Source organism: Sphaerodactylus townsendi, linkage group LG03, assembly GCF_021028975.2.
Source record: "Sphaerodactylus townsendi isolate TG3544 linkage group LG03, MPM_Stown_v2.3, whole genome shotgun sequence".
Lineage (NCBI taxonomy): Eukaryota > Metazoa > Chordata > Lepidosauria > Squamata > Sphaerodactylidae > Sphaerodactylus > Sphaerodactylus townsendi.
The window spans coordinates 6213261-6237255 of NC_059427.1; the positions used below are offsets into that span (position 1 = coordinate 6213261).

Consider the following 23995-nt stretch of genomic DNA (forward strand, 5'->3'; position numbering starts at 1 on the left):
CAGTGGCCCACCAGGTGCCTTTGGGAGCTCACATGTAGGATGTGAACGCAATGGCCTTCTGCGGCTGTTGCTCCCGATCACCTGGTCTGTTAAGGCATTTGCAATCTCAGATCAAAGAGGATCAAGATTGGTAGCCATAAATCGACTTCTCCTCCATAAATCTGTCCAAGCCCCTTTTAAAGCTATCCAGGTTAGTGGCCATCACCACCTCCTGTGGCAGCATATTCCAAACACCAATCACACGTTGCGTGAAGAAGTGTTTCCTTTTGTATTGTCGAAGTGTTTCCTTTTATTAGTCCTAATTCTTCCCCCCAGCATTTTCAATGAATGCCCCCTGGTTCTAGTATTGTGAGAAAGAGAGAAAAATTTCTCTCTGTCAACATTTTCTACCCCATGCATAATTTTGTAGACTTCAATCATATCCCCCCTCAGCCGCCTCCTCTCCAAACTAAAGAGTCCCAAACTCTGCAGCCTCTCCTCATAGGGAAGGTGCTCCAGTCCCTCAATCATCCTTGTTGCCCTTCTCTGCACTTTTTCTATCTCCTCAATATCCTTTTTGAGATGCGGCGACCAGAACTGGACACAGTACTCCAAGTGCGGTCGCACCACTGCTTTATATAAGGGCATGACAATCTTTGCAGTTTTATTCTCAATTCCTTTCCTAATGATCCCCAGCATAGAGTTTGCCTTTTTCACAGCTGCCATGCATTGAGTTGACATTCCCATGGAACTATCAACTAAGACGCCTAAATCCCTTTCCTGGTCTGTGACTGATAGCACTGACCCCTGTAGCATGTATGTGAAGTTTGGATTTTTTGCCCCTATGTGCATCACTTTACATTTTGCTACATTGAACTGCATTTGCCATTTCTGAGCCCACTCACCTAATTTATCAAGGTCCACTTGGAGCTCTTCGCAATCCTTTGTGGTTCTCACCACCCTACATAATTTGGTATCATCTGCAAACTTGGCCACCACGCTACCCACCCCTACTTCCAGGTCATTTATGAATAGGTTAAAGAGCACTGGTCCCAAAACGGATCCTTGGGGGACACCACTCCCGACATCTCTCCATTGTGAGAACTTCCCATTTACACCCACTCTTTGTTTCCTGTTTCTCAACCAGTTTTTAATCCATAGGAGGACTTCCCCTCTTATTCCTTCATGGCTGAGTTTTCTCAACAGTCTGTGGTGAGGAACTTTGTCAAAAGCCTTTTGGAAATCCAAGTAGACAATGTCCACCGGTTCACCCCTGTCCACATGCCTGTTTACACCCTCAAAGAACTCTAGTAAGTTTGTAAGACAGGATTTGCCTCTGCAAAAGCCATGCTGACTCTTTCTCAGCAGGTCTTGCTTTTCTACATGTTTTATAATGTTATCTTTAATGATAGATTCTACTAATTTACCAGGAACAGATGTCAAACTGACTGGCTTGTAATTTCCCGGGTCCCCCCTAGACCCTTTCTTAAAGATTGGTGTGACATTGGCCATCTTCCAGTCTTCAGGGATGGAGCCTGATTTCAGGGATAAGTTGCATATTAAAGTGAGAAGATCAGCAATTTCATGCTTGAGCTCTTTAAGAACTCTTGGGTGAATGCAATCTGGGCCAGGGGATTTGGTAACATTTAGTTTATCAAAGGCTGCCAGAACTTCTTCCTTGTCTACCACTATCTTCGCTAGTTCCTCGGATTCGCCTCCTAAGAAGCTTGGTTCAGGTGCAGGAATGTTCCTCACCTCCTCTTGGGTGAAGACAGATGCAAAGAATTCATTCAGCTTCTCTGCAATCTCCCTGCCATCTTTTAGCACACCCTTTGTTCCTTTGTCATCTAACGGGCCTACCGCTTCCCTTGCTGGCTTCCTGCTTTTGATGTACTTGAAGAACTGTTTGTTGCTGGTCTTGATGTTCGCAGCCATGCGTTCCTCATAATCCTTTTTTGCCTCCCTTACAGCTAACTTGCTTCTCTTTTGCCACCATTTGTGTTCCCTCTCATATTCTTCATCAGTCAAACTGGACTTCCATTTTCTAAAAGACATTTTCTTTTTTCTGATAATTTCCTCAACCTCTCTTGTTAACCATGGTGGCTTTCTTTTGGACTGGGTGCTGCCTTTTCTAACCTGCGGAACACATTCCAGCTGAGCTTTTAAGACTGTGTTTTTAAATAACCTCCAAGCACCTTGGACAGTTTTGACTCTCTTGATTTTCCCTTTCAGCTTCCTGCGCACTATCCCCCTCATCTTTGAGAAATTTCCCTTTCTGAAGGCGAATGTAACTACATTAGTAGTTGCCACTTGTTCGCATGCTGAGATACTGAATCTGACAGCATTGTGGTCGCTGTTCCCTATCGGCTCAACAACACTGACTTCCTGCACCAGGTCCTGGGTGCCACATAGAATTAGATATAGGATCACCTCTCCCCTGGTTGGTTCCACAACCATCTGCTCTAAGCCACAGTCATTTAGCATATCCAGGAATGCTCTCTCCTTACTATGACCTGAACATGCATTTTTCCAGTTTATATGGGGATAGTTAAAATCACCCATTACCACGACATTTTTGTTTTTGTTGGCCTCTCTAATTTCTTTTTCCATCTCAGAATCCTCTTGTGCACTTTGGTCAGGGGGACGATAATATATTCCTAATATTAAACTGTCCTTCACACCTGGTATTGATATCCACAGTGATTCTGTAGGGGAACCAGCTCCCCTTGCATTGTCTATTTTATGTGATACTATGCTCTCTTTGATGTAAAGGGCAACTCCACCCCCAATGCGCCCTATCCTATCCTTCCTATAGAGCCCGTAGCCTGGTATAACAGCATCCCACTGGTTCTCCTCATTCCACCATGTCTCTGTAATGCCCACTATATCAAAGTCCTCCTTCAAAACTCTGTACTCTAGCTCCCCCATTTTAGGTCGAATGCTTCTACTATTAGCATAGAGACACCTGTATACCCTGTCTCTGTCCTTAACCTGGGATTTATGTGCTTTACCCTCAAGTCTTTTGTAGACACTATCCCTTGTCACATGCACATTGCTATGTTCCTCGCTTGTATGTGGTTGATTTAGAAAAACCTCCCTCTCTGTCTGCATCCCCATAGATACTGTAATTCGAACCCGAGAAGTCACCTCAGCTCCTGTCGGCAAACCACCAGTGATCAGTTTAAAAGCTGTTCTGCCACCTTTTTAATGTTGAGCGCCAGCGGCCTGCGGATATCTTTGGTTAAGATAAAGCCCGTCCCGTTTGTACAGGCCTACCTTGTCCCAAAAGGTTCCCCAGTTCCTGACAAATCCCGCGACCGCCACTCTGCCCTTACACCCACCTTCTCATCCACACTTTGCGGTAGGACCCTGTATCTCCGGCTTGCTTAGCTGAGCCCTCTTTGGCGTGGGCGGGTGGCATTTCTGAGAATGCCACCTTGGAGGTCCTGGACTTCAACCTGTTTCCTAGCAGCCTAAATTTAGCTTCCAGAACCTCCCGGCTACATTTCCCAATGTCGTTGGTGCCAATGTGGACCACAACTGCTGACTCCACCCCAGCACTGTCTAAAAGCCTATCTAGACGATAGGGCCTGAAAAAAGAACTCCCTGCTAGGTTCATTTTGCCCCTTTGCTCTATCTTTTACAGGTTTATTTGAGGGATCTGCCAGATTACTCCCCGCCCCCTCCCCAGGGACACCAGACTGGAGCCCCTTTTAGAGAAAGGAGGCCAGTGTCTCAGAACCAGGTGGTATGGTACTGACCCACAGTGCTAAGCTATGTGGCCTTCATCTCAAAGAGGCTGGTCGATGATGTCCTGAGAGAGCGCCCAGTGTGGTTTTGGTTCGGGTCCTCCATTGAGACCATAATCTCACGCTGTGCAACAGGAGCAGCTTCCAGCGTGGTTTAGAACTGCAGACCACCCCCATTCCCCAGCAGAAAGAGGATGTGTGTGTTAATCAGGTTTGCTCTTTCTTCAGTATTCATTTCTATCACAGCGACAGCTGCCACCTTCCCACCACTGAATGCCCACACACACCCCTTCCCTAGCCACCCCTGGCTTCTCTAAAAAACCGTTATTCATATTTCTATGTTTTTTCTACTTTTTGGTCAAGCCAAGTAATGTGCATGGCCAGAGGGCTCTGCAGTAGACATATAGCCTCACTACATTCAGACCATGTTTAAATAATTTTGTAACCCACACGTAATTATGTATTTAGTGTCCGTTGTTTTCAATTTACTGCTGCTGCCTGCAAATACGATTTAATGTTTGGTACTGCAAGGTCTCCACTTTTTTCATCCTGTACTAACTTAAATCTTATCCTTGTTTTCCTCCTGTTCCAAATGAACTTACGAGTTCTCTGCCAAGTTCTTAAAATAATTTCTTCTATATGGATCAGTAGCATTTGGAATGAGAAGATCAGCCTTGGTTTTCATGTACTCAGCAGCTGCACTGGCTGCCAGTGGAATTCCAAATCAGGTTCAAGATTTTGCTTATAACCTTTGAGGCCCTGAGTTGTCTGGGACCATTGTATCTGTGGAACTACATTACCCCATATTGCCCAGGGAGGACAATATGGTCCTCCGATAAAAACATCCCAGTAGTCTCTGGCAGGGATGTGTGATTGGCTTCGATCACAGTCAGGTCTTTTCAGGCCCTGGCTCCAGCCTGGCAAAATTCTGTCAGCTGACACCAGGGCCTGTGGGACCTTAGACAGCTCTGCAGGACCTATAAGGTGGAAATGTTCCGAGGCCTTTGGTTGAGGCCACTTGTGTATCCCATTATCGTCACCTGCTGGCCACTCTACAATCAGCAATATATTACTGTGAGATCTTATAGGCTTGAATATTATTTCCATCTTGGGGTTTTTAAGGATAACTGTTAGTCAATTTTAACAAAATCAGTGCTAGTCAATTTTAATGTATTAGTCAACTGTTTTTGAACATGTTTGTGCACCACCCTGAGCCTGATCTTAGTCAGGTTAGGCGGGTTAGAAATTTAATGAAATTAAAAATTTCACTGTTGATATTTTTCCTAACCATGACATTTTCAGTTTCTCCAATCTCTGTATATCTTCATATATGCTTCACCAGACTTGTTGATAATTTTTGTTAAATAAATTGCCATTTTGTGGAGTTTTATTCCCAAATATTTGATTGTTTTTTCAGTGACATTACATCCTGTTATTTTCTCTAATTCTTCCTGTTTCTTTGCCATATTCAATAGCATTGTCTTAACTTTTTTTAAAATTTCATTTGTAGCCACAATAAATTCAATATCTACTGATTTGGTCCATAACATATTTCAATAAAATATCAGGTTCAGTGATTGAGATTACCACATCATCTGCATAACCTTTCATTTCATATTCTTTTTTATCATCCTTTTTTATATTGATAATATTTGTCTTATTTTTGCTAGGTTTTTTAAATGTACTTTTATTTGTATGGTTCTTCTTTTTGTATGTCTTTAAAGTCTTAAGAGAAAATCATTGCCTAACTAACCACTGGGTTAGCTATAAGGGTGGAACTCCAAGCAAATCTCTTTCCACTTTGGAAGAATTTTTAAGGTTTTTTTAGAACAGCTTGGATGTGAAACAAGATGACTTTTTAGATAAAAATTTTCTGCCCTATATGGATTTGTTGATGGGCAGTAAGGCTTCTTTTCTGAGCAAAGCTCTTCCCACACTGCAAGCATTCATGGGATTTCTCCCCTGTGTGAACTCGTTGATGGCCAATAAGGTAGTCACGCCGAGCAAAACTCTTCCCACACTGCAAGCATTTATGAGGTTTCTCCCCTGTGTGAATTCGCTGATGGGCAGTCAGGTTGCCATTACAAGCAAAGCTTTTCCCACACTGCAAGCATTTATAAGGTTTCTTCCCTGTGTGGACACGTTGATGGGCAGTCAGGTTGCCGCTACAAGCAAAGCTCTTTCCACACTCCAAGCATTTATAAGGCTTCTTCCCTGTGTGGATACGTTGATGTACAGTAAAGTTGCCACTACAAGCAAAATTCTTTCCACACTCCAAACATTTATAAGGTTTCTCCCCTGTGTGAATCCTTAGGTGTTTCAAAAGATTAGTCTTATGTACAAAACTCTTTCCACACTCCAAGCACTTAAATGGTTTTTCCCATGTGTGGATTTGTTGATGGACAATAAGACCTGTAATCCAAGCAAAGGTATTACCACACTCTAAACATTTGCACAGTTTCTTCCCTCTGTGGATTCTCCAGTCTGTGTCAAATGCTGATTTATAAATTAATGTTTTTCCACACACAGGGCAGTTCATCTTTCCATGATATGGGATGATGTCCTGGGATTCAGCATCCTGAGAAGAGGTTTCATTTCCACTCTTCCATTTTGTTCCAATGTTCTTTGTTTGCTTTTTGTCTTCTACTTGGACCTGCTGTAGTTCTTCTTTGAACTTGTTCTGGGGATCATCAACCTCTGGAATAAAGAGCAAAGACTGTTAAGTTCTTTAAGCAAAAGCGGAATCAAGGAAAGGTCATTAACTGCTCTTGATATCGAAACAGAAATCACTTGATAAGGAAGCAAATCCTGTCCTTCAGTAATCAGTTTTTGATTTTTTTTCTTGGAGGTAGTTCCACTAGAGACAAAGTGATCCAGTGGAGCCAAAATGTTTAGAGGTCATATCTCTATAAAGGTGCACTGCCAATAGGACACTCCCAGAGGAAATCTTTAGCTTTGTTTCTCAGCTGCTGAATCTTCCAAGATCTCTTGTTGGCCACTATGGGAAAGGGGAGGCTGGAGTAGAGGGGTTTCCAGCAAACCTCTTTCTGTATTCGAGCATAAAACAGAACAGTGGTCCCTGGACAGGACTTTACACATGCACTATGGAGACCCAAGTTGTACTTTTCTGCCATACAGAGTCATTTATATTTATATATATTTATATTTATGCTAGTATTTTTATTGTATTTATGAGATTTCGCTTTTACTGTTTTATCGCTGCTTTTAAAGATTTAGCCATTTTATGTTATATTATGTTTATTGTTGTACACGAGACCCTCAGGGATGAGACATTATAAAATCTAATAAATAATATAATAATAATAATAATAATAATAATAATAATAATAATAATAATAATAATAATAATAATAATGCAAATTTATATATATTTATATTTATGCTAGTATTTTTATTGTATTTATGAGATTTAAACTTTTACTGTTTGTATAAGCTGCTTTTAAAGATTTAGCCATTTTATGTTATATTATGTTTATTGTTGTACACACATTGAACCTCTTGGGATAGGGCGAGGTATAAAAATCTAATAAATAATAATAATAATAATAATAATAATAATAATAATAATAATAATAATAATAATAATAATAATAATAATTTATATTTATATATATTTATATTTATGCCAGTATTTTATTGTATTTATGAGATCTAGCTTTTACTGTTTTATCGCTGCTTTTAAAGATTTAGCCATTTTATGTTATATTATGTTTATTGTTGTAATAATCGCCTCGAGTCTCTATGGAAAGGCAGTATAAAAATCTAATAAATAATAATAATAATAATAATAATAATAATAATAATAATAATAATAATAATAATAATAATAATAATAATTGTGCAGGAAATAGGAAGGACCTCACAAACATTGCTTTCACCCTTTAAAAGAAGGGCCAGCTAAAAATCAAGAATTCACAGAAAACTATATAAAAAAGGAAATATCTGCTGCCTCACAACAGACTATCTGCCCTGGATCAGTCACATTCCGGTCCAATCCTCTTTCTCTGAAGCATCACTGCCAATTTGTAAGTGATGTTACTGGTCTAGATGGACAAATGGGAACAGCTTCAGTGGTGGCAGTTTTTACACCAGAAAAAAAAACCTGTACCATACATATATATACATACCTGCTGATTTCTCTCTTTTTTCTGAGTCCTGGAAACATGTATTTCTGTTTCCTTGCAGTACAGAAATGGACTCAGATTTGGCAACCAGAAGTCCTCCTTTGGGAGAGAAAGAAAGCAGTCCAGTCACTTCATGGGAGGGAAAGAGGCTACTGCTTGGATCCAGAAGGATCTGCCTGCTGATCCTGTTGGCGGCCCAAACTGGGGGGGGGGGGGGGGGGGGAGGCAATGCCCGGATAGAGTAAAATTAGTCTTTTTTTTTTTTTTGAAGGGGGGCAAGAAGACACATCACAATTTAAGAAAGATGCAGACAAGCTGGAAAATGTCCAGAGGAGAGCAACAAAGATAGTGTGGTGTCTGATGACCAAGTCTTATGAAGAAAGCACTATATGCTGATTTTGTGATTCTATGATCAGTGCTTGGCTCTTGTGGCCTTTTCTTACATGCCGAGGGTAATGTCAATTGCTACGCTGGGGTCAGGATCAATTTCCCTCAAGGCCAGATTGGCCAGGGATCTTCCGGGCATGGAGGTTACTGGGGGTGTGGGTGGGAGATGGTTGTGAATCTTATGCATAGTGCAGGGAGTTGGACTAGATGACCCTGGAAGTCTCTTCCAACTCCATGTTTCTATGGATTTCCATGATTTCTTTGAATCTCTAAGGAGCTCAGAACAGCATGGATTTTCCTCCCTTTCTCTCCTTCCTAATATGTGAAAACAGGATCTGCACACTGATTTCAAGAGCAACAGGGCAGGTAGGAATTCAGGAAGGGAAGCTCTTCAAGACCTGCTCCAAAACATCACCTTCTCAGTTCCTGGTGTTCTTGGGGTTTTTTGTTTTTGTTTCCTTGGGACACGGAAATGTCTTTCTGTACTTTCTAAAATGCAAATTGAGAGCTCTATATAAATACATTCATGATTTTTATTATTATCCAAAACACTAGTTTCTTTGGCTGCTCTGAAAGGCTGTGAGGATGTCCCACTGACATCCCATACATTATTCTGGTGGGCTACCCCCACTCACCTTTTTACCTGCACTCAAGATTTTGTGCCTCTGAAGAATTATAATAGGCCTGCTTAGTCTTCTATGACCAATTTGTTGGGGCGGAGTGCCTCTTTCTCATTTCTTTTTGTTTACTAATGCTCATTTTCACTTCTCAACTAATTCTTGAGGAGTCACCTACACATGCAGAAGCCGCTCGCTTTCCTGTGTGTGCACCCTACTGAAAGTCTCCTTTGGAAGTGCCCTATAAGATTTTTTTCAAGGGAAAGGAGACCTTTACCCAAAAAGGCCACATTCTCACGATTGTCCTCTGTGACTTCCTTGTGAAGGCTTCTTTGGTCTGGATCCAGCAGGACCCACTCCTCCTCAGTGAAATACACTGACACTTCATCAAAGGTCACCAGTCCCTGAAAAGAGAAAAGGAGAAAAGCCTCTATCATGTAAGGATTCTTCCCCTTTTGAAAGCATCCCAAAGGAAAATAATTACATGTTGACTTTCAGGATTCAGTTTCCATTAGATATTGTCACTTGCTATCCAGTGACAACAGAGATAGCCACCAAGGGAAAAACAGAGAGAGATTCTCTCTGGCCTAGAGAGGTTTTGTGGAGAGGCACCTAGGAGTATGGTCTGCAGTTCCACACTTACCCAATCTGGCTGCATGGAAGTGGCTTTGTCACAAAGAGACAGCAAGGAGTAAATCACTGGTTTCATGGCACCATCTGTGAAGAATGAAAAGATCACAAGAAGCCATTCTAGACTTTCCAAGTAGTTGGTATTTCCATACTTAGGAGCTTAATCATCCATTCCATGAGATCTGAGTAATGCTCAGCTTTCCACCTTGCTGCAAATACAATTAATGCTGCTGTTACAATATATGTAAACAATTCATTATATACTTTTGATATATTATTTGGCATGATACTTAATAACATACATTTAGGACAGGGGTCTGCAACCTGTGACTCCAGAGCCGCATGCAGCTCTTTCGTCCTTGTACTGTGGCTCCACATGGCTTGGGTCCTCTCAGCCTCCTTCGGAGAGTCACCCTAAGGGTTAATGGGAAAGAGTCCCTGTTCCTACAGAGGCACAGTCCAAGATGGCTATCCCAAGCCACTTCTGGCATCCCTGTCCCAGCTGCCTGATTGGCTGATGCCGATGATGATGGCGTGGGACAGGGGCGGAGCACCGCTGGTGGAAACAAGAGGGAGTTGCAGGAGCGCAGATTTTCAGCGCAATCCTAACCTCAGTCCGCCCCCCTTGAATGGGGGGTCAGGGGTCAACCCTGCTTTGGGTGGCCTCATTTCCCCCTCCTTCGGTCCTTCTTGGGGGGGCGGGACCACATGGGGGACCCCAGCAGCGTCACCTTGGGTTGCAGACCCCCAGCAGCCCTGCTGAGTTCCAGGGGCTTTCCTGGCGGATGGCAGCCTGGCTGAGTCCAGGTGAGAAAGACGATGTCAGGTTTTAAAGGAGTTATTACCTGCAGCCCTGCAAGGTTGCGCTCGTCAGGGCTGTTTGATGGGGAGGCGGGGGTAGGTGGGAATTGTTTGCTTCTGCATTGCCAAGGAGGGCAGGAGCGCATGGGGAAAGCCTTGCATGTGGATCTTGGAAGGTTTACTTCAGAGTAAGCCAGTGGAGGGTAAGCTTATAGATTGTGGAAGGGAGGAAGGCCGGGATTTGTCGCGGGTTGCCAACTCCCGATGGGCAAATCCCAGGACATTTGGGGGTAGATTCTCAGAAGCTGTGGCTTTTGGGACCAGGGCAGGGACCATGCTCAGTGAGGAATATAGCTGTTGAGTCCACCCTCCATGGCAGGCATGGAGGTCTGTTATTATTTTTTAAGAGTTCAAAATGTTCAAAATGTGTTCTTTACATAAATAAAATATAATTTTATCTGTAGCACTTCATGGATTTCATAAGCAACACACTATAATTGTTTATACAAAGTGTAAAGGTTAAAAAACCAATATATACAGTGTTATCTTCATTTTAAATTTCAAAAAGTATTTGCGGCTCCAAGTGTTTTCTTTTCCATGGAAAACAGGTCCAAATGGCTTTTTGGGTGTTAAAGGTTGCTGACCCCTGATTTAGGATCTAAAACAAAGTTAATTTTCAATATCTTTTGCACCTCCTGACATATTATAATCCAATATTTTCCTGCTTTCAGGCATGTCCACCACATATGATTAAAAGTGGCATCAGTATTTTGACATTTCCAACATTTTGGCTTAAACTTTTGTCTGCTTTAACATCTTTAGGTGTTATATATTTTTATTTATTTATTTATTTGTTCCACTTATATACCGCCCTCCCCCAAGGGGCTCAGGGCAGTTTACAACATTAATACAAACAAGTGGAAGGATAAAATACAATATTAAATATTAAAATGCAGCGCTTAAGTTCTTAACCATTTAAAATACAGATGGCGTATGACCATTTAAACTCCTCTGAGAGGGGGAACAGCGGGTCCAAGCTGTTAACGGGCATAATCAGCAGCCGGCCTCCCCAAAGGCCCGGCGGAATAGCTCAGTCATACAGGCCCTGTGGAACTCATTTAGGTCCTGCAGGGCCCGGACAGCTGGAGGGAGAGCATTCCACCAGGCAGGGGCCAGGGCCGTGAAAGCCCTGGCCCTGGTAGAGGCCAGCCGCATCATGGAGGGGGCGGGAATCTCCAGCAAGTTGGCCTCTGCCGAACGCAGAGACCGACGTGGGACATATGGGGCCAGACGGTCCCTTAGGTACGAAGGTCCCAGACCGCGTAAGGCCTTAAAGGTTAACACCAATACCTTGAAGACGATTCGGAACTCAACTGGGAGCCAGTGCAGGCGGCGCAACACGGGCATGATATGGTCTCTGATGGCACCTCCCGTGAGCAGACGAGCCGCCGCATGCTGGACCAGTTTCAATTTCCGAATCAACCTCAAGGGCAGGCCTGCGTAGAGCGAGTTGCAATAGTCTAGTCTGGAGGTGACCGTTGCATGGATCACCGTGGCTAGATCCGCCTGGGAGAGGAAGGGGGCCAGCCGCCGGGCCTGCCAAAGATGGAAAAAGGCAACCCGGGTTACTTGGGCCACCTGGGTCTCCATCGAAAGAGATGAATCCAGGTGGACCCCCAGGCTGCGAACTGAGGGGGTCGGTGCCAATGAGACCCCCTCCCACACCGGCGGCATGAAATCCCCCGTCCCCCCCCCCCACGGCCTAGCCAGAGGATCTCCATATTTGCTGGATTCAGTTTTAACCTGCTCTGTGTCAACCAACCAGCAACCGCCTCCAAACAGTGCTGTAGAGCCGCAGGGGCGGTGGCCGCTCCCCCCTCCATCGACAGAATGAGCTGGGTATCATCAGCATATTGATGACACACCAGCCCAAAGCTCCGTACCAGCTGAGCAAGGGGTCGCATATAGATGTTGAATAACAGCAGGGACAACAGCGCTCCCTGAGGCACACCGCAATGAAGCGGGTACCTCTGAGAGGCTTGGTCCCCACACCACACTTGCTGACCCCGGTCCCGGAGAAACGAGGCAATCCATTGAAGGACAGTACCCTGCACCCCGGAAGCGGCCAGGCGGTGGGTCAAAAGGTCGTGATCGACCATATCAAACGCTGTGGTAAGATCCAATAATACCAGCAGCGCCGATCCGCCTCGGTCGAGCTGCATACGGAGAGTATCTGTGACAGCGACGAGAACAGTCTCCGTCCCATGCCCAGCACGAAAGCCAGACTGGAAGGGATCAAAAGCCGATGCGTCCTCCAGAAAACCCTGAAGCTGCTCTAACACCACTCTCTCAATTACCTTCCCCAGAAACGAAAGATTCGAGACAGGGCAGTAATTGGCCGGATCACCAGGATCTAACGACGGTCTTTTTAAGAGTGGGCGGACCACTGCCTCCTTCAATCCACCCGGAAAAACTCCTTGCTCAAGGGAGCTATTGATAATAGTCAACAGGTGGGGTCGTAGCTCCGCCCGGCACGCTTTAATAAGCCAGGAGGGGCACGGATCCAGAGGACAGGTAGTAGGTCTAACAGCAGCTAGGACTCTGTCGACAGCGGCTTCAGAGAGCAGGGAAAACTGGGCCAAACAAGGGCCAGAAGAAGGCAAGGGAGCCTCCAGTTCGCTAATTGTCTCCAAGCTGGCAGGAAGGTCCTGGGGAAGCGACGAGATTTTATCTGCAAAATAGCTCATAAATGCCTCACAGCTAATGGCCAATTGAACATTTTTTGAACCCTCTGATAGAGAGGTAAGTGACCGAATAATACGAAACAATTGTGCTGGGCGAGAGCTAGCAGATGCGAGAGAGGAGGAGAAGAATACTCTCTTCGCCTCCTTCATCGCCATCTCATAGGCCTTCATAAGCGTCCTATAAGATGTTCGCGCAGCCTCGTCACGAGACTTCCTCCAGACTCGCTCTAGCTGTCTAAGCTCCCGTTTCAAACAGCGTAGCTCCTCAGTGTACCACGGAGCCAGCCGAGATCGGGGTCGTAGAGGGCGTTGGGGAGCAATAGTCTCGATGGCATTTGAGAGGCGGGCATTCCATTCCGCTACCAGTCCATCGAGGGTGCCGGTGGGTTCAGGGTCCCGTAGAGCATTCAGGAATCCATCCGGATCCATAAGTCTCCGTGGGCGAGCATAAATCCGCTCGTCGCCTAGACAGGGGTGTTGTGGCATGCTCATCCGAGCCTTCAGGGCATAGTGGTCAGACCATGGCACTCTATCAATAGAGGATATGACCACGTTGACACCTGACCTGAAGATCAAATCAAGTGTGTGACCGGCCTCATGAGTGGGGCCAGAATTTACCAAGGAGAGGCCCAGCGTCGCCATGGATGACACCAGGTCGCGGCCACCATACAAGAGGCGTCGTCGACATGGACGTTGAAATCCCCCAAAACAATAAGTCTGGGGTACCGCAACGCCCAGTCTGCCACCACCTCCAGCAGCCGCGGCAGGCCGTCTCCTGGGGCGCTAGGCGACCGGTACACCAGGAGAACAGCCAACCTCTCCCATGCCAACCACTCCAGGCCGACACACTCCATACCAATGATCTCAGGGACAGGGATAGCCCTAAAGGGGATGGAATCTCGGACAAACAAAGCCACGCCACCCCCCCGGCCCTGTGTTCGCGATCGGTGGAGGCACGTGAAACCTGGTGGCGCGACCTCGCCTAAGGCGACGGTCTCGCCTTCTCGCACCCAGGTTTTGGTGACACAAGCCAGGTCCATCTGCTGAACTCCGAGAAAGTCTCGGAGAACCGCGGTCTTATTATTTATGGACCTGGCATTTATCAACACCAAAGACGAAGCAGGGTGTCTCTGAACCCAACCACCTTCGTCCCTTGGGATAGGTCGGAGGTCAGAAGGTGAGCGAGCATAATCATATCTCGTCCACCTTCTCTCATATGGCCGCCGCCTACCGTCATACCTGCCCCGTCCCATCAGTACCGGGATCCCTGAAGAAGGCGCCCTCATCCCCACTGTCCCCCTCTTAACTCAACCTCCGGCAAAACTCTCCACCATAGGTGGACTCAGCTCGCCACTAACTAACTAATCCTATCTGTCTAACTGATACAATACAAAAAGCAAGCTAATACAATTTTATAGACCACCCACTAACTAATCTCAGCTATATCTAATCATTTGATTAATTGATTAATTAATTAATTAACCGCAACCAAAGGAAAACAGTGACTCCACAGCAGCATACAGCACAGCCTCTAATGTCTTCAGCAGTGCTTCCCTTGTACCCTTCTATTAAACAGGGGCCTGCCAAGATGTTAAAGAACCAGGCTCTTAAGGGCAACAGATATTAGCTTTAAAAGGGGCTTGGACAGATTTATGGAGGAGAAGTCGATTTATGGCTACCAATCTTGATCCTCTTTGATCTGAGATTGCAAATGCCTTAACAGTCCAGGTGCTCGGGAGCAACAGCCGCAGAAGGCCATTGCTTTCACATCCTACATGTGAACTCCCAAAGGCACCTGGTGGGCCACTGCGAGTAGCAGAGAGCTGGACTAGATGGACTCTGGTCTGATCCAGCTGGCTTGTTCTTATGTTCTTATATATGGCCACCAAAGAGGGAGACAGAAACAACAGAAGCAGCGGGCAGGCATAGAGAACGGGAACAGCAAGCTGGAAACTACTGCCCCCAATTATCCTTCCCAGATCACGAAACCACTGATCTGCCTGTGAAGGGAAGCCAGTTTCTTGGTCACAGAGCAGCTGAAGTACGATGATATTTACAGCTCCCGAGGCCTCTCTGATTACCGATGCTGTACACGGTCTAATAAATTTTTTCCACCTTCCAGGGAACCCAGCCGGCTCAGTTCTTATTCCTAATATCTGGTACTCCTCACATATCCAGCAATCCCAATCAGGTCTAATCAGCCCAGATCCAAGCGGCACCATCTCGGCCCTCACAGCCGCGGGGTCGATTTTCTTGAGGCCGCCCACTGTGTCACTCGTTGCCGCCTCCGCTAGGGCTGTTGCTGGGTGTGGCTCATCCGGATTCTCCTGGTCATGGAGCTCCTGACGCAGTTCTCCGCAACACCGCTGCCTAGCTGCCGAAAACACCCGGGTCTGCACCCAGCATGGGGGGGTATCTGCGCCCCCGTTCACGGCAGGCTCCATGGTACACCGAGGAGCTGCGCCATATGAAACGGGTACTCAGACGACTAGAGCGAGTGTGGAGGAAATCTCGTGACGAAGCTGCGCGAACATCTTATAGGACGTTTATGAAAGCCTATGAGATGGCGACGAAGGAGGCGAAGAGGGCTTTCTTCTCCTCCTCTCTCGCATCTGCTAGCTCTCGCCCGGCACAATTATTCCGTATAATTCGAACTCTGACCTCCTTATCAGAAGGTTCTACAAATTCCCAATTGACTATTAGCTGTGAGGCATTCATGAGCTTTTTTGCAGATAAAATCGCATCGCTCCGCCAGGACCTTCCTGCCACCTTGACTACAATAAGTGAGCTGGAGGCTCCCTTGCCGTCTTCTGGTCCTTGTTTGACCCAGTTTTCCCTGCTCTCCGAAGCCGCTGTTGACAGGGCCTTGGCTGCTGTTAGACCTACGACCTGTCCTCTGGATCCGTGCCCCTCCTGGCTTATTAAAACCTGCCGGGCGGAGCTACGACCCCACCTGTTGAAGATCATCAATGACTCCCTTGAGCAAGGAGTCTTTCCGGGTGGGTTGAAGGAGGCAGTGGTCCGCCCACTCTTGAAAAGACCATCATTAGATCCTAGGGATCTGGCCAATTACCGCCCAGTCTCGAATCTTTCGTTTCTGGGGAAGGTAATTGAGAGAGTGGTGCTGGAGCAGCTTCAGGGCTTCCTGGATGACACATCGGCTTTCGACCCCTTCCAGTCCGGTTTCCGTGCTGGGCACGGGACGGAGACGGTTCTCGTCGCTGTCACAGATACGCTACGTATACAACTAGACCGAGGCGGATCGGCGCTGCTGGTATTATTGGACCTTACCGCAGCGTTTGATATGGTCGATCATGACCTTTTGACCCACCGCCTGGCCGCTTCCGGGATCCGGGGCAGTGTCCTTCAATGGATTGCCTCGTTTCTTCGGGGGCGAAGTCAGCAAGTGTGGTGTGGGGACCAAGCCTCCCGGAGGTGCCCACTTCAATGTGGTGTGCCTCAGGGGGCACTGCTGTCCCCATTGTTATTTAACATCTATATGCGACCCCTTGCTCAGTTGGTACGTAGCTTTGGGTTGATCTGTCACCAGTACGCTGATGACACTCAGCTCATTCTGTTGATGGAGGGGGGAGCCGTCACCGCCCCTGCAGCTCTACAGCATTGTTTGGAGGCGGTTGCTGGTTGGTTGCAACAGAGCAGGTTAAAACTTAATCCATCGAAGACGGAGATCCTTTGGCTTGGTCGTGGGGGAGGGGTTGGGGATTTCCAGCCGCCGGTGTGGGAGGGGGCCTCATTGGCGCCGACCCCCTCGGTTCGCAGCCTGGGGGTCCACCTGGATTCGTCTCTTTCAATGGAGACCCAGGTGGCCCATATAACCCGGGTTGCGTTTTTCCATCTGCGTCAGGCCCGACGGCTGGCTCCCTTCCTCTCCAACACGGACCTGGCCACGGTGATCCATGCAACGGTCACCTCCAGGTTGGACTATTGTAACTCGCTCTACGCGGGCCTTCCCTTGCGTTTGATCCGGAAACTGAAACTGGTCCAGCACGCAGCGGCTCGATTGCTCACAGGGGGCGCCTTCCGAGACCACATACAACCTGTGTTGCGCCGTCTGCACTGGCTCCCAGTTGAATTCCGAATCGTCTTCAAGGTGTGGGTTTTGACCTTTAAGGCCTTACGCGGCCTGGGACCCTCGTACCTTCGGGACCGCATTACCCCATATGTCCCAGCTCGGCCCCTGCGTTCGGCAGAGGCCAATTTACTGGAGATCCCTGGCCCCTCAATGATGCGGCTGGCCTCCACTCGGGCCAGGGCCTTTACGGCTCTGGCCCCTGCCTGGTGGAACACTCTCCCTCCAGCTGTCCGGGCCCTGCGGGACCTTGGGGATTTCCGCAGGGCCTGTAAGACCGAGTTGTTCCACCGGGCTTTTGGAGAAACCAGCCGCTGAGTGCCCCCCCTCCCCCCCCAGGTTGGGATCCCAATATCAACGGGATCCATTATTAAGATCTATGGCCCCTTATACCATCGGGACCACTACCCCCTCTTGTTAAAGGGATCAGGTCTAGATCAGACGCCATCTTGATATAATATAATATATTATAATTGCTGTTTTTATTATAACTTATGGATACTTATGATGTTTTTATGTGATTTTATGTTGTGCACCGCCCAGAGCCCTTCGGGGATTGGGCGGTATACCAAGTCAAATAAATAATAATAATAATAATAATAATAATAATAATCTGCCACCGACCCCCTAGATAACACTTTGCTGGAGAAAAAGCTGGGCGCTACTGGCAAAAGCGGGTGTGACTCGTTTGGATTCTCCCAGTCATGAAACTCCTGAGGCAGCTCTCCGCACCACCGCAACCCGGCCACCGAAAACGCCCAGGTCTGCACCCAGCGTGGGGGGGGGGTCTCTGCCACCGACCACCCCCCGGGGGTCTCTGCCACCAACCCCCTAGGTGACACTTTGCTGAGGAAGAGGCTGGGCGCTGCTGGCAAAATCGGGAACCAACGGGACGAAAAACGCAGCGTAGGGTGCAGGGAAAGCGGAGGTAACAGCGGAAGGGAGGTAAGGGGCACAAAAGATGTAAAGGAAAAACTCAACGAGGTCTCTGCCACCGACCTCCTCGGTAGTGCCTTACTAATAGAGAGTCCGAGTACTATAGCTGCCAGTAGGAAAATCCACTAGAATTGTGCCGATGGCAAGAACAGCAGGAGGGGGAAAACAGGGAGCGCAATGAAAGGCAGGTGCTGCATACCGCTGAATCACTGTTGTTTCCACCAGCTGGAGAGTCTTTTCCCTTGTTTCCCAGTAAAAAGATCAATAAAAATTCCTAACAGTGCTAGTTGGCATTGCACTGTAGGGTGGCTAAAAGCTCTTCCCGGGCTAAAACGTAATAAAACAATAAAGGAGCTCTAAAACAATAAAGGAGCTCTAAAACCTCATTATTGTTGCGGAGCTCCGCTGCTGAGCTCTGTTGCGGTCGCCATCTTGCAAGCCTATGGTCATATCATCATATCATCTATGGTCATATCATCTATGGATATATCATCTAAAAACATTTTAGACCAATCTTCTCTTGGTATCTGAGATTCTGTAAATTTAATTCCAAAAGCAGGTGGACAAGGCTAACACATATGTAGAATGGCAACCTGGCTGTTAGTGAGATACCTACAAGTAACCTCTTGACACCCTAGCAAGGCAACACAGTGAGGGATGCCATAGACTCATCTTCTTCATTATATCTGCATGCCTTCATCTGGATTTCCCCCATTTCACAATACTATTCCAAGTGCATTATTTAGTCTTGGAACCCAGTTAATGACTATTGAAGCATTACACAACTTGAAAGTGGGGAGCATCTTCCCCACACAGGGGAACAACCCACCAACACTCAAAGAGGACTTCCAATGAGAACAACACCCTTTTTGACCTTACCTGGCAAAGCTGCTCTGTGGTAACGCTCCTGCTTGATATTCTTCTGCATCTGGAACAGAAGCGGGGATCCCAGAAAAGGGAAGACTGATGAGAATCAAAGAGGCAACGTGCTAAGGGAAGGTTCTTAAAAAGTGGGGGCAATCCCTTTGGATTTTTAGGGTGTTGTTATCCATACCCTGACCTTTTCCACAAATAGCTCTTTCTGCCAGTTTTCCCTGTGGCGATATCAAAAGCCACAGGTCCAAATTGGCTTCCCCCCCCCCCTGAAATTTACAGCCTTAGCTTCACTGTATGTCATCTGCCACCTCAATTATTAGACAATTTTTTAAAAAAGGAAGAGGATGCTGCTAAAGCAAAGTCCAGTGAAGAAAGCAGGACACAAGAATCAAGGTAGGAACAATGAAACTTGTTGATATACACAGCAAAAAAAGGGGAGTCAAAGAGAAGACTTCTCCAGACAAGGGTGGGGGCTAAAGAGCCGCTGAGGACACAGAAGGTGAGGAGGTAACAGGTCAGCAGAGTAGCAGCCCCTAAAGAGGCAGGGCAAATCCAGGGAGAGGCGAGAAAAACCTGCAATGTCATGATGAGCAAAGAATGAGCAAAACAAAATAGCTGTGGATTGAAGAATCCCCCACTAAAAATACAGTGAATGGGAACTGACCGGGGGGGGGGGGGGGGGGATCAAGGAAAAACCACATCTGGGAAAAGTTGGGAGTCCTTGAACAATCCCCAAAACCTGCAGCAAAAGCAGTCAAGTCATTTCTGGATTGATGATGAAAGCACAACACTTTAAATAACTGGACTCACAGGAAATATCTTTTGTGGAAACAGTGCTTGCACCCCATACACTACCGCTGGATGAATCCCTCTCACCTGCTGGTCATGTTTCTTACTCTCAGCCTGGCTCAAGAAGAAGCCTTCTGCCAGGGCCACTGCCTGGGAACTGGTCTCTGGCTCACATTCCCTGACCCAGCTCTGAATCTCTGGGGGCAAAATGGCCAGGAACTGCTCCAGGATCACCAGGTCCAGAATTTGCTTCTTGCTGTGCCTTTCTGGCTTCAGCCACTGACTGCAAAGAAGATGGAGTTGGCTGCAGGCCTCTCGAGGCCCCTGGACATTCTCATAGCAGAAATGTCTGAATTGCTGGTGGTGCTGTTCTGAAAGGAGGACGTCATCTCTCAGGGTGTTCTGCATGGTACCTTCACACATTTCCTTTCTGCTTCCAGTCTTGGTTGCATCAAGACCCCTTATGGCTTCTGGATCTACTGGGTCCAGTTCTCCTCTCATCCTCCCTTCCTCTGCAAACAGCCTCTATCTGAACCAGTGGATTGCCTTCCTTTTCTGCTAGATTCTTCTGTAAAGGAAAATGTCAGCTTTATGACCTCCTGAAAATACAAAACTATTTTAACTGATATATGTATCACAAACATACACACATATGTGTGTGTGTACATGTGTGTACAGACACACGCACACACATATATGGCATCTGCATCCAAACAGGTGAGATCTGATTCATGAAATATCATGCTGGAAGATTTTTGGATTAATTATTCAGGTAAGCGACAACAGCGGCCATAGTTATATTTGCAACAAAATAGGAAGCGGATGACTGTCCATGGCAGGAAGACTGAGAAAGCAAACAGCAGAGTATGCAGCAACTGCAAAATTAATGAGCCGGAGAAGAGGAAGGGGGCCGTAATTTGGAACTTTGCAAAACCCAACCTGCTGGTTTCTTTCATATGTTTCCTCTAATTGTGCAGACAAGAACTCTAAATACAATAACAAGTTTGATGAGCATTGCATGTCATACAACAATGAGGTCTTTGAAGGGTACTTTTTCATTAAGGAATGCTAGCTTTGTGTTGAAAGGGTACTTCTGATCTGGAAACTGTTATTCATTTTAAACTAGTCATGGATCTATGTGAAGAGGGGAACCCTCCAAAAATCCAAGTTTGCTGTTCCAGGACAGCAAGAAAAAAACACTGCAGGCCTTTGGAGACCACACCTGCACCACAACAAAGCTAGGCTGATAAGAGGAACCCCTAACCAACCTTAATTAGTATTAGTTAGTATGAATTAATTAGTATGAGAACCTGTGAGACTTCTGACACATTTTAGATGTAAATGATATTTTTGTACTTGTGGTTTTATAGTATTTATTGTTGTTTCACGTACTGTTTTACAACATGTACTGTTGTAAACCACCCGGGGCCTTCCAGGGAAGGTCGGTGGAAAAAATCAAATAAATAATAATAATAAACCTCTGGAGTTTGCAAACAGCTGCAGAAGGGAGGGGGGAGAATGTGCATATACCGTAATAGAGGCGCAGGTGGAAGGCACGCAGAAAAACTCTTTAACAATTTAGGATTCTGGTTAACAAAGTTTTTAAAAGTATTGCTAAATTACAGACCCTCACAGTTTCAGACACCAGGAATCTCGAGGATAACCCGAGCGCGGCTGGACTGTTCCAGTGTCAAAAGCAAGGACATCCCTACATTTGCTTACCTATTTTAAAAATATATATATTCAGCATCACCTCTTTCTTTCTGAACCTTTCATTCAAAGATACTATCGACTCGTCCCTCTGAGACACTGGAGCAGGAAATGATTGCGACAACTCTCGTGGTCTTCCTGGTCGATGCCCCTCTAGGAACTGTGATGCCTCCATTTCACCCTTTGACTGGTTGTTTTCCTGCAAACTGTATAAAAGGGAAGATAGGATTCAACCCTTTTATTTCATCCTAGGTGATGCTCATTCCATCCTTTAAGGCTTTTATACTCTAAAGAGGGATGCGGAGGTGGAGAATGGGAGGGAAGAAAGTGGCGAATACGGAGCCACTAGATGCAAAGGAATCCCTTTGTACATGTAGCGAAATGCCATCCTCTGCTCCTTTAGACTTGCTTTGAAAATGTGTATAAGCTTCTTGCTGGTCTCACTGACTTGAGCTACCTATGTAGAGCTTTCCCCAGGCATTGGCTGTGCTACTCCCTCCCAATATGAAACTTTTTTGTTGTTGATGATATTCAGGGTTGTGTAGCTTGATTTATTGGCGCCTAGGAGAGGTGTTCCTGTTGCCCCAGAGATGTATAGGAGGGAGTCAGGTTATAGGTCACTTCTGGGGAATACCTGGAAGTCATAACAGTGGTCTAGGCTCTGGAATGGTCAGGGACAGGCAGGGAAGAAAGTGCGTGTGAAGACTGGAGGCCTGTCTTGTGTTCTGGTCAGGCCTGATTCAGATCCAAGGGCAATTCAAATGAATGAATAATTGTAAGAAATCTGAGACAGCCTTTATCCTATCAGATCATTTAATTACTCGCACACACACATCAACAATATTTTTGGTTCCTTAAGAGTCTAGTTCACAAGTAATACAATTTTGTGAGCAGCTGTGGCGCAGGAGGTTAAGAGCTCATGTACCTAATCTGGAGGAACCGGGTTTGATTCCCAGCTCTGCCACCTGAGCTGTGGAGGCTTATCTGGGGAATTCAGATTAGCCTGTACACTCCCACACACGCCAGCTGGGTGACCTTGGGCTAGTCACAGCTTCTCGGAGCTCTCTCAGCCCCACCTACCTCACAGGGTGTTTGTTGTGAGGGGGGGAAGGGAAAGGAGATTGTAAGCCCCTTTGAGTCTCCTGCAGGAGAGAAAGGGGGGTATAAATCCAAACTCCTCCTCCTCCTCCTCCTCCTCTTCTTCTTCTTCATTGCAATGTAACTTTTTACATCTTGAACACTGACTCAAAAGAAAATTACCCCCTTTATTGCTACATAGCTAATTCAAGAACAATTACACACGTCCATGAAAACATCTTATGCAAAGATAAGCAGGTCACAAGCAAGGAGCCTTTTTCTAAGAAAAAGCTCTCAAGGCATTCCACTTTCCATCTGTATAGGTTTTCTACATTATCTCCTCACAATATCAAGCAGTGCCACTAAGAAGGGTACACGTTCTTGGTTAATTAATTGTCTAATAACTTGAAACACCATAGACATCTATACTTCAATATCTTCCTTAAATATGTCAAAACTGTTAGTTCATTGGGGGGTTGTGAGTTTCTGGGCTGTATGGCCATGTTCCAGTAGCATTTTCTCCTGACTTTTCAACCTGCATCTGTGGCTGGCATCTTCAGAAGATGATGTTCAGGGTTGTGTAGCTTGATTTATTGGCCCCCACGTCCAGCTTGACCAGCGCTGCTGGTGCTGCTAGATCTTACCACAGTGTTTGATACAGTCAATTATGATCTTTTGACCCACCGCCTGGATGCCTCGGGGGTGCAGGGCGTGGCCTTACAATGGTTTGCCTCATTCCTCAGGGGCCAGAGTCAGCAAGTGAGGTCTGGGGATCTAGGTGGCCCAAACGGCCCAGGTGGCATTTTACCATCTCTGCCAGGCACAGCAACTGGCCCCTTACCTCTCCCAGAATGATCTAGCCTCAGTGATCCATGCCACGGTCACCTTCAGGCTAGACTATTGTAACTTGCTCTACATGGGCCTTCCCTTGCGGTTGATCCAGAAATTGAAGTTGGTCCAGCATGCAGTGGTGCGGCTGCTCGCGGGGAGTGCAGTACGGGAACATATCTCCCCAGTTCTGCGCTGCTTGTGTAACCTCAGCTTGTGGGTTCTGTGGGGCAGTACTTGGAATGAGTTGCAACAACAATTTTTAAACAACAAAATGGTTTACTTTTTCTTTACAATTAACACTTTTAAAACATCAACATTTAACGTTACAATTCAAGGTCCTGTTCAGGTTGCATTTCAAGTCCTTCTATTTACAGTCTACTGATATTGCCAAGTCCAAATTCTCCTTTGCAAGTTGGCTGGCTCCTGAAGACTCCAAGGGCTTGATGAACAGGTTGCAACATGATGAAGGTCTCCAGGAGAACTCTCACCCATTACAACCACAAAAGAAAACCCTGAAACAATAAACTCCAACATTTACAACATAGCAAAACAACAACTACCTTCCCAGTAGTTCCCAACAATATTGAAATTACCTTAACAAGGTGTTAAGGGCTTATAGAAATCAAGGTCCGAG

At 46.3% G+C, this 23995-nt stretch overlaps 2 protein-coding genes across 11 annotated transcripts in view; both read right to left on the bottom strand.

Moving 5' to 3' along the window:
- Nucleotides 1-23995, bottom strand: part of LOC125428537 (zinc finger protein 436-like) — a 774209-nt gene that overhangs the window by 587271 nt on the left and 162943 nt on the right. The window lies entirely within an intron of this gene.
- LOC125428725 (zinc finger protein 664-like) lies at nucleotides 5083-21574 on the bottom strand. 4 transcript variants are annotated; one of them, XM_048489323.1, is made up of 7 exons: nucleotides 21466-21569; nucleotides 19831-20311; nucleotides 18958-19006; nucleotides 9521-9594; nucleotides 9155-9281; nucleotides 7877-7972; nucleotides 5083-6425 (listed from the first exon to the last, which is right to left on the bottom strand). In XM_048489323.1, exons 2-7 carry the CDS (start codon nucleotides 20242-20244, stop codon nucleotides 5587-5589), a joined length of 1599 nt encoding a protein of 532 aa, XP_048345280.1. In that variant the 5' UTR covers nucleotides 20245-20311; nucleotides 21466-21569; the 3' UTR covers nucleotides 5083-5586. The 4 variants fall into 4 exon arrangements, with proteins under 4 accessions (XP_048345280.1, XP_048345281.1, XP_048345282.1 ...); XM_048489324.1 differs by having other exon boundaries at nucleotides 19831-20308; nucleotides 21466-21549; XM_048489325.1 differs by having other exon boundaries at nucleotides 21497-21543.

Coding starts and splice junctions, on each gene's coding strand:
- LOC125428725 (XM_048489323.1), bottom strand. CDS start 20,244: ATGAGAGGAGAACTGGACCCAGTAGATCCAGAAGCCATAAGGGGTCTT. Junction 9,282..9,520: donor CTTCCATGCAGCCAGATTGG/GTAAGTGTGGAA, acceptor TTCTCTTTTCAG/GGACTGGTGACCTTTGATGA. Junction 6,426..7,876: donor AAAAAGAGAGAAATCAGCAG/GTATGTATATAT, acceptor TCTTTATTCCAG/AGGTTGATGATCCCCAGAAC.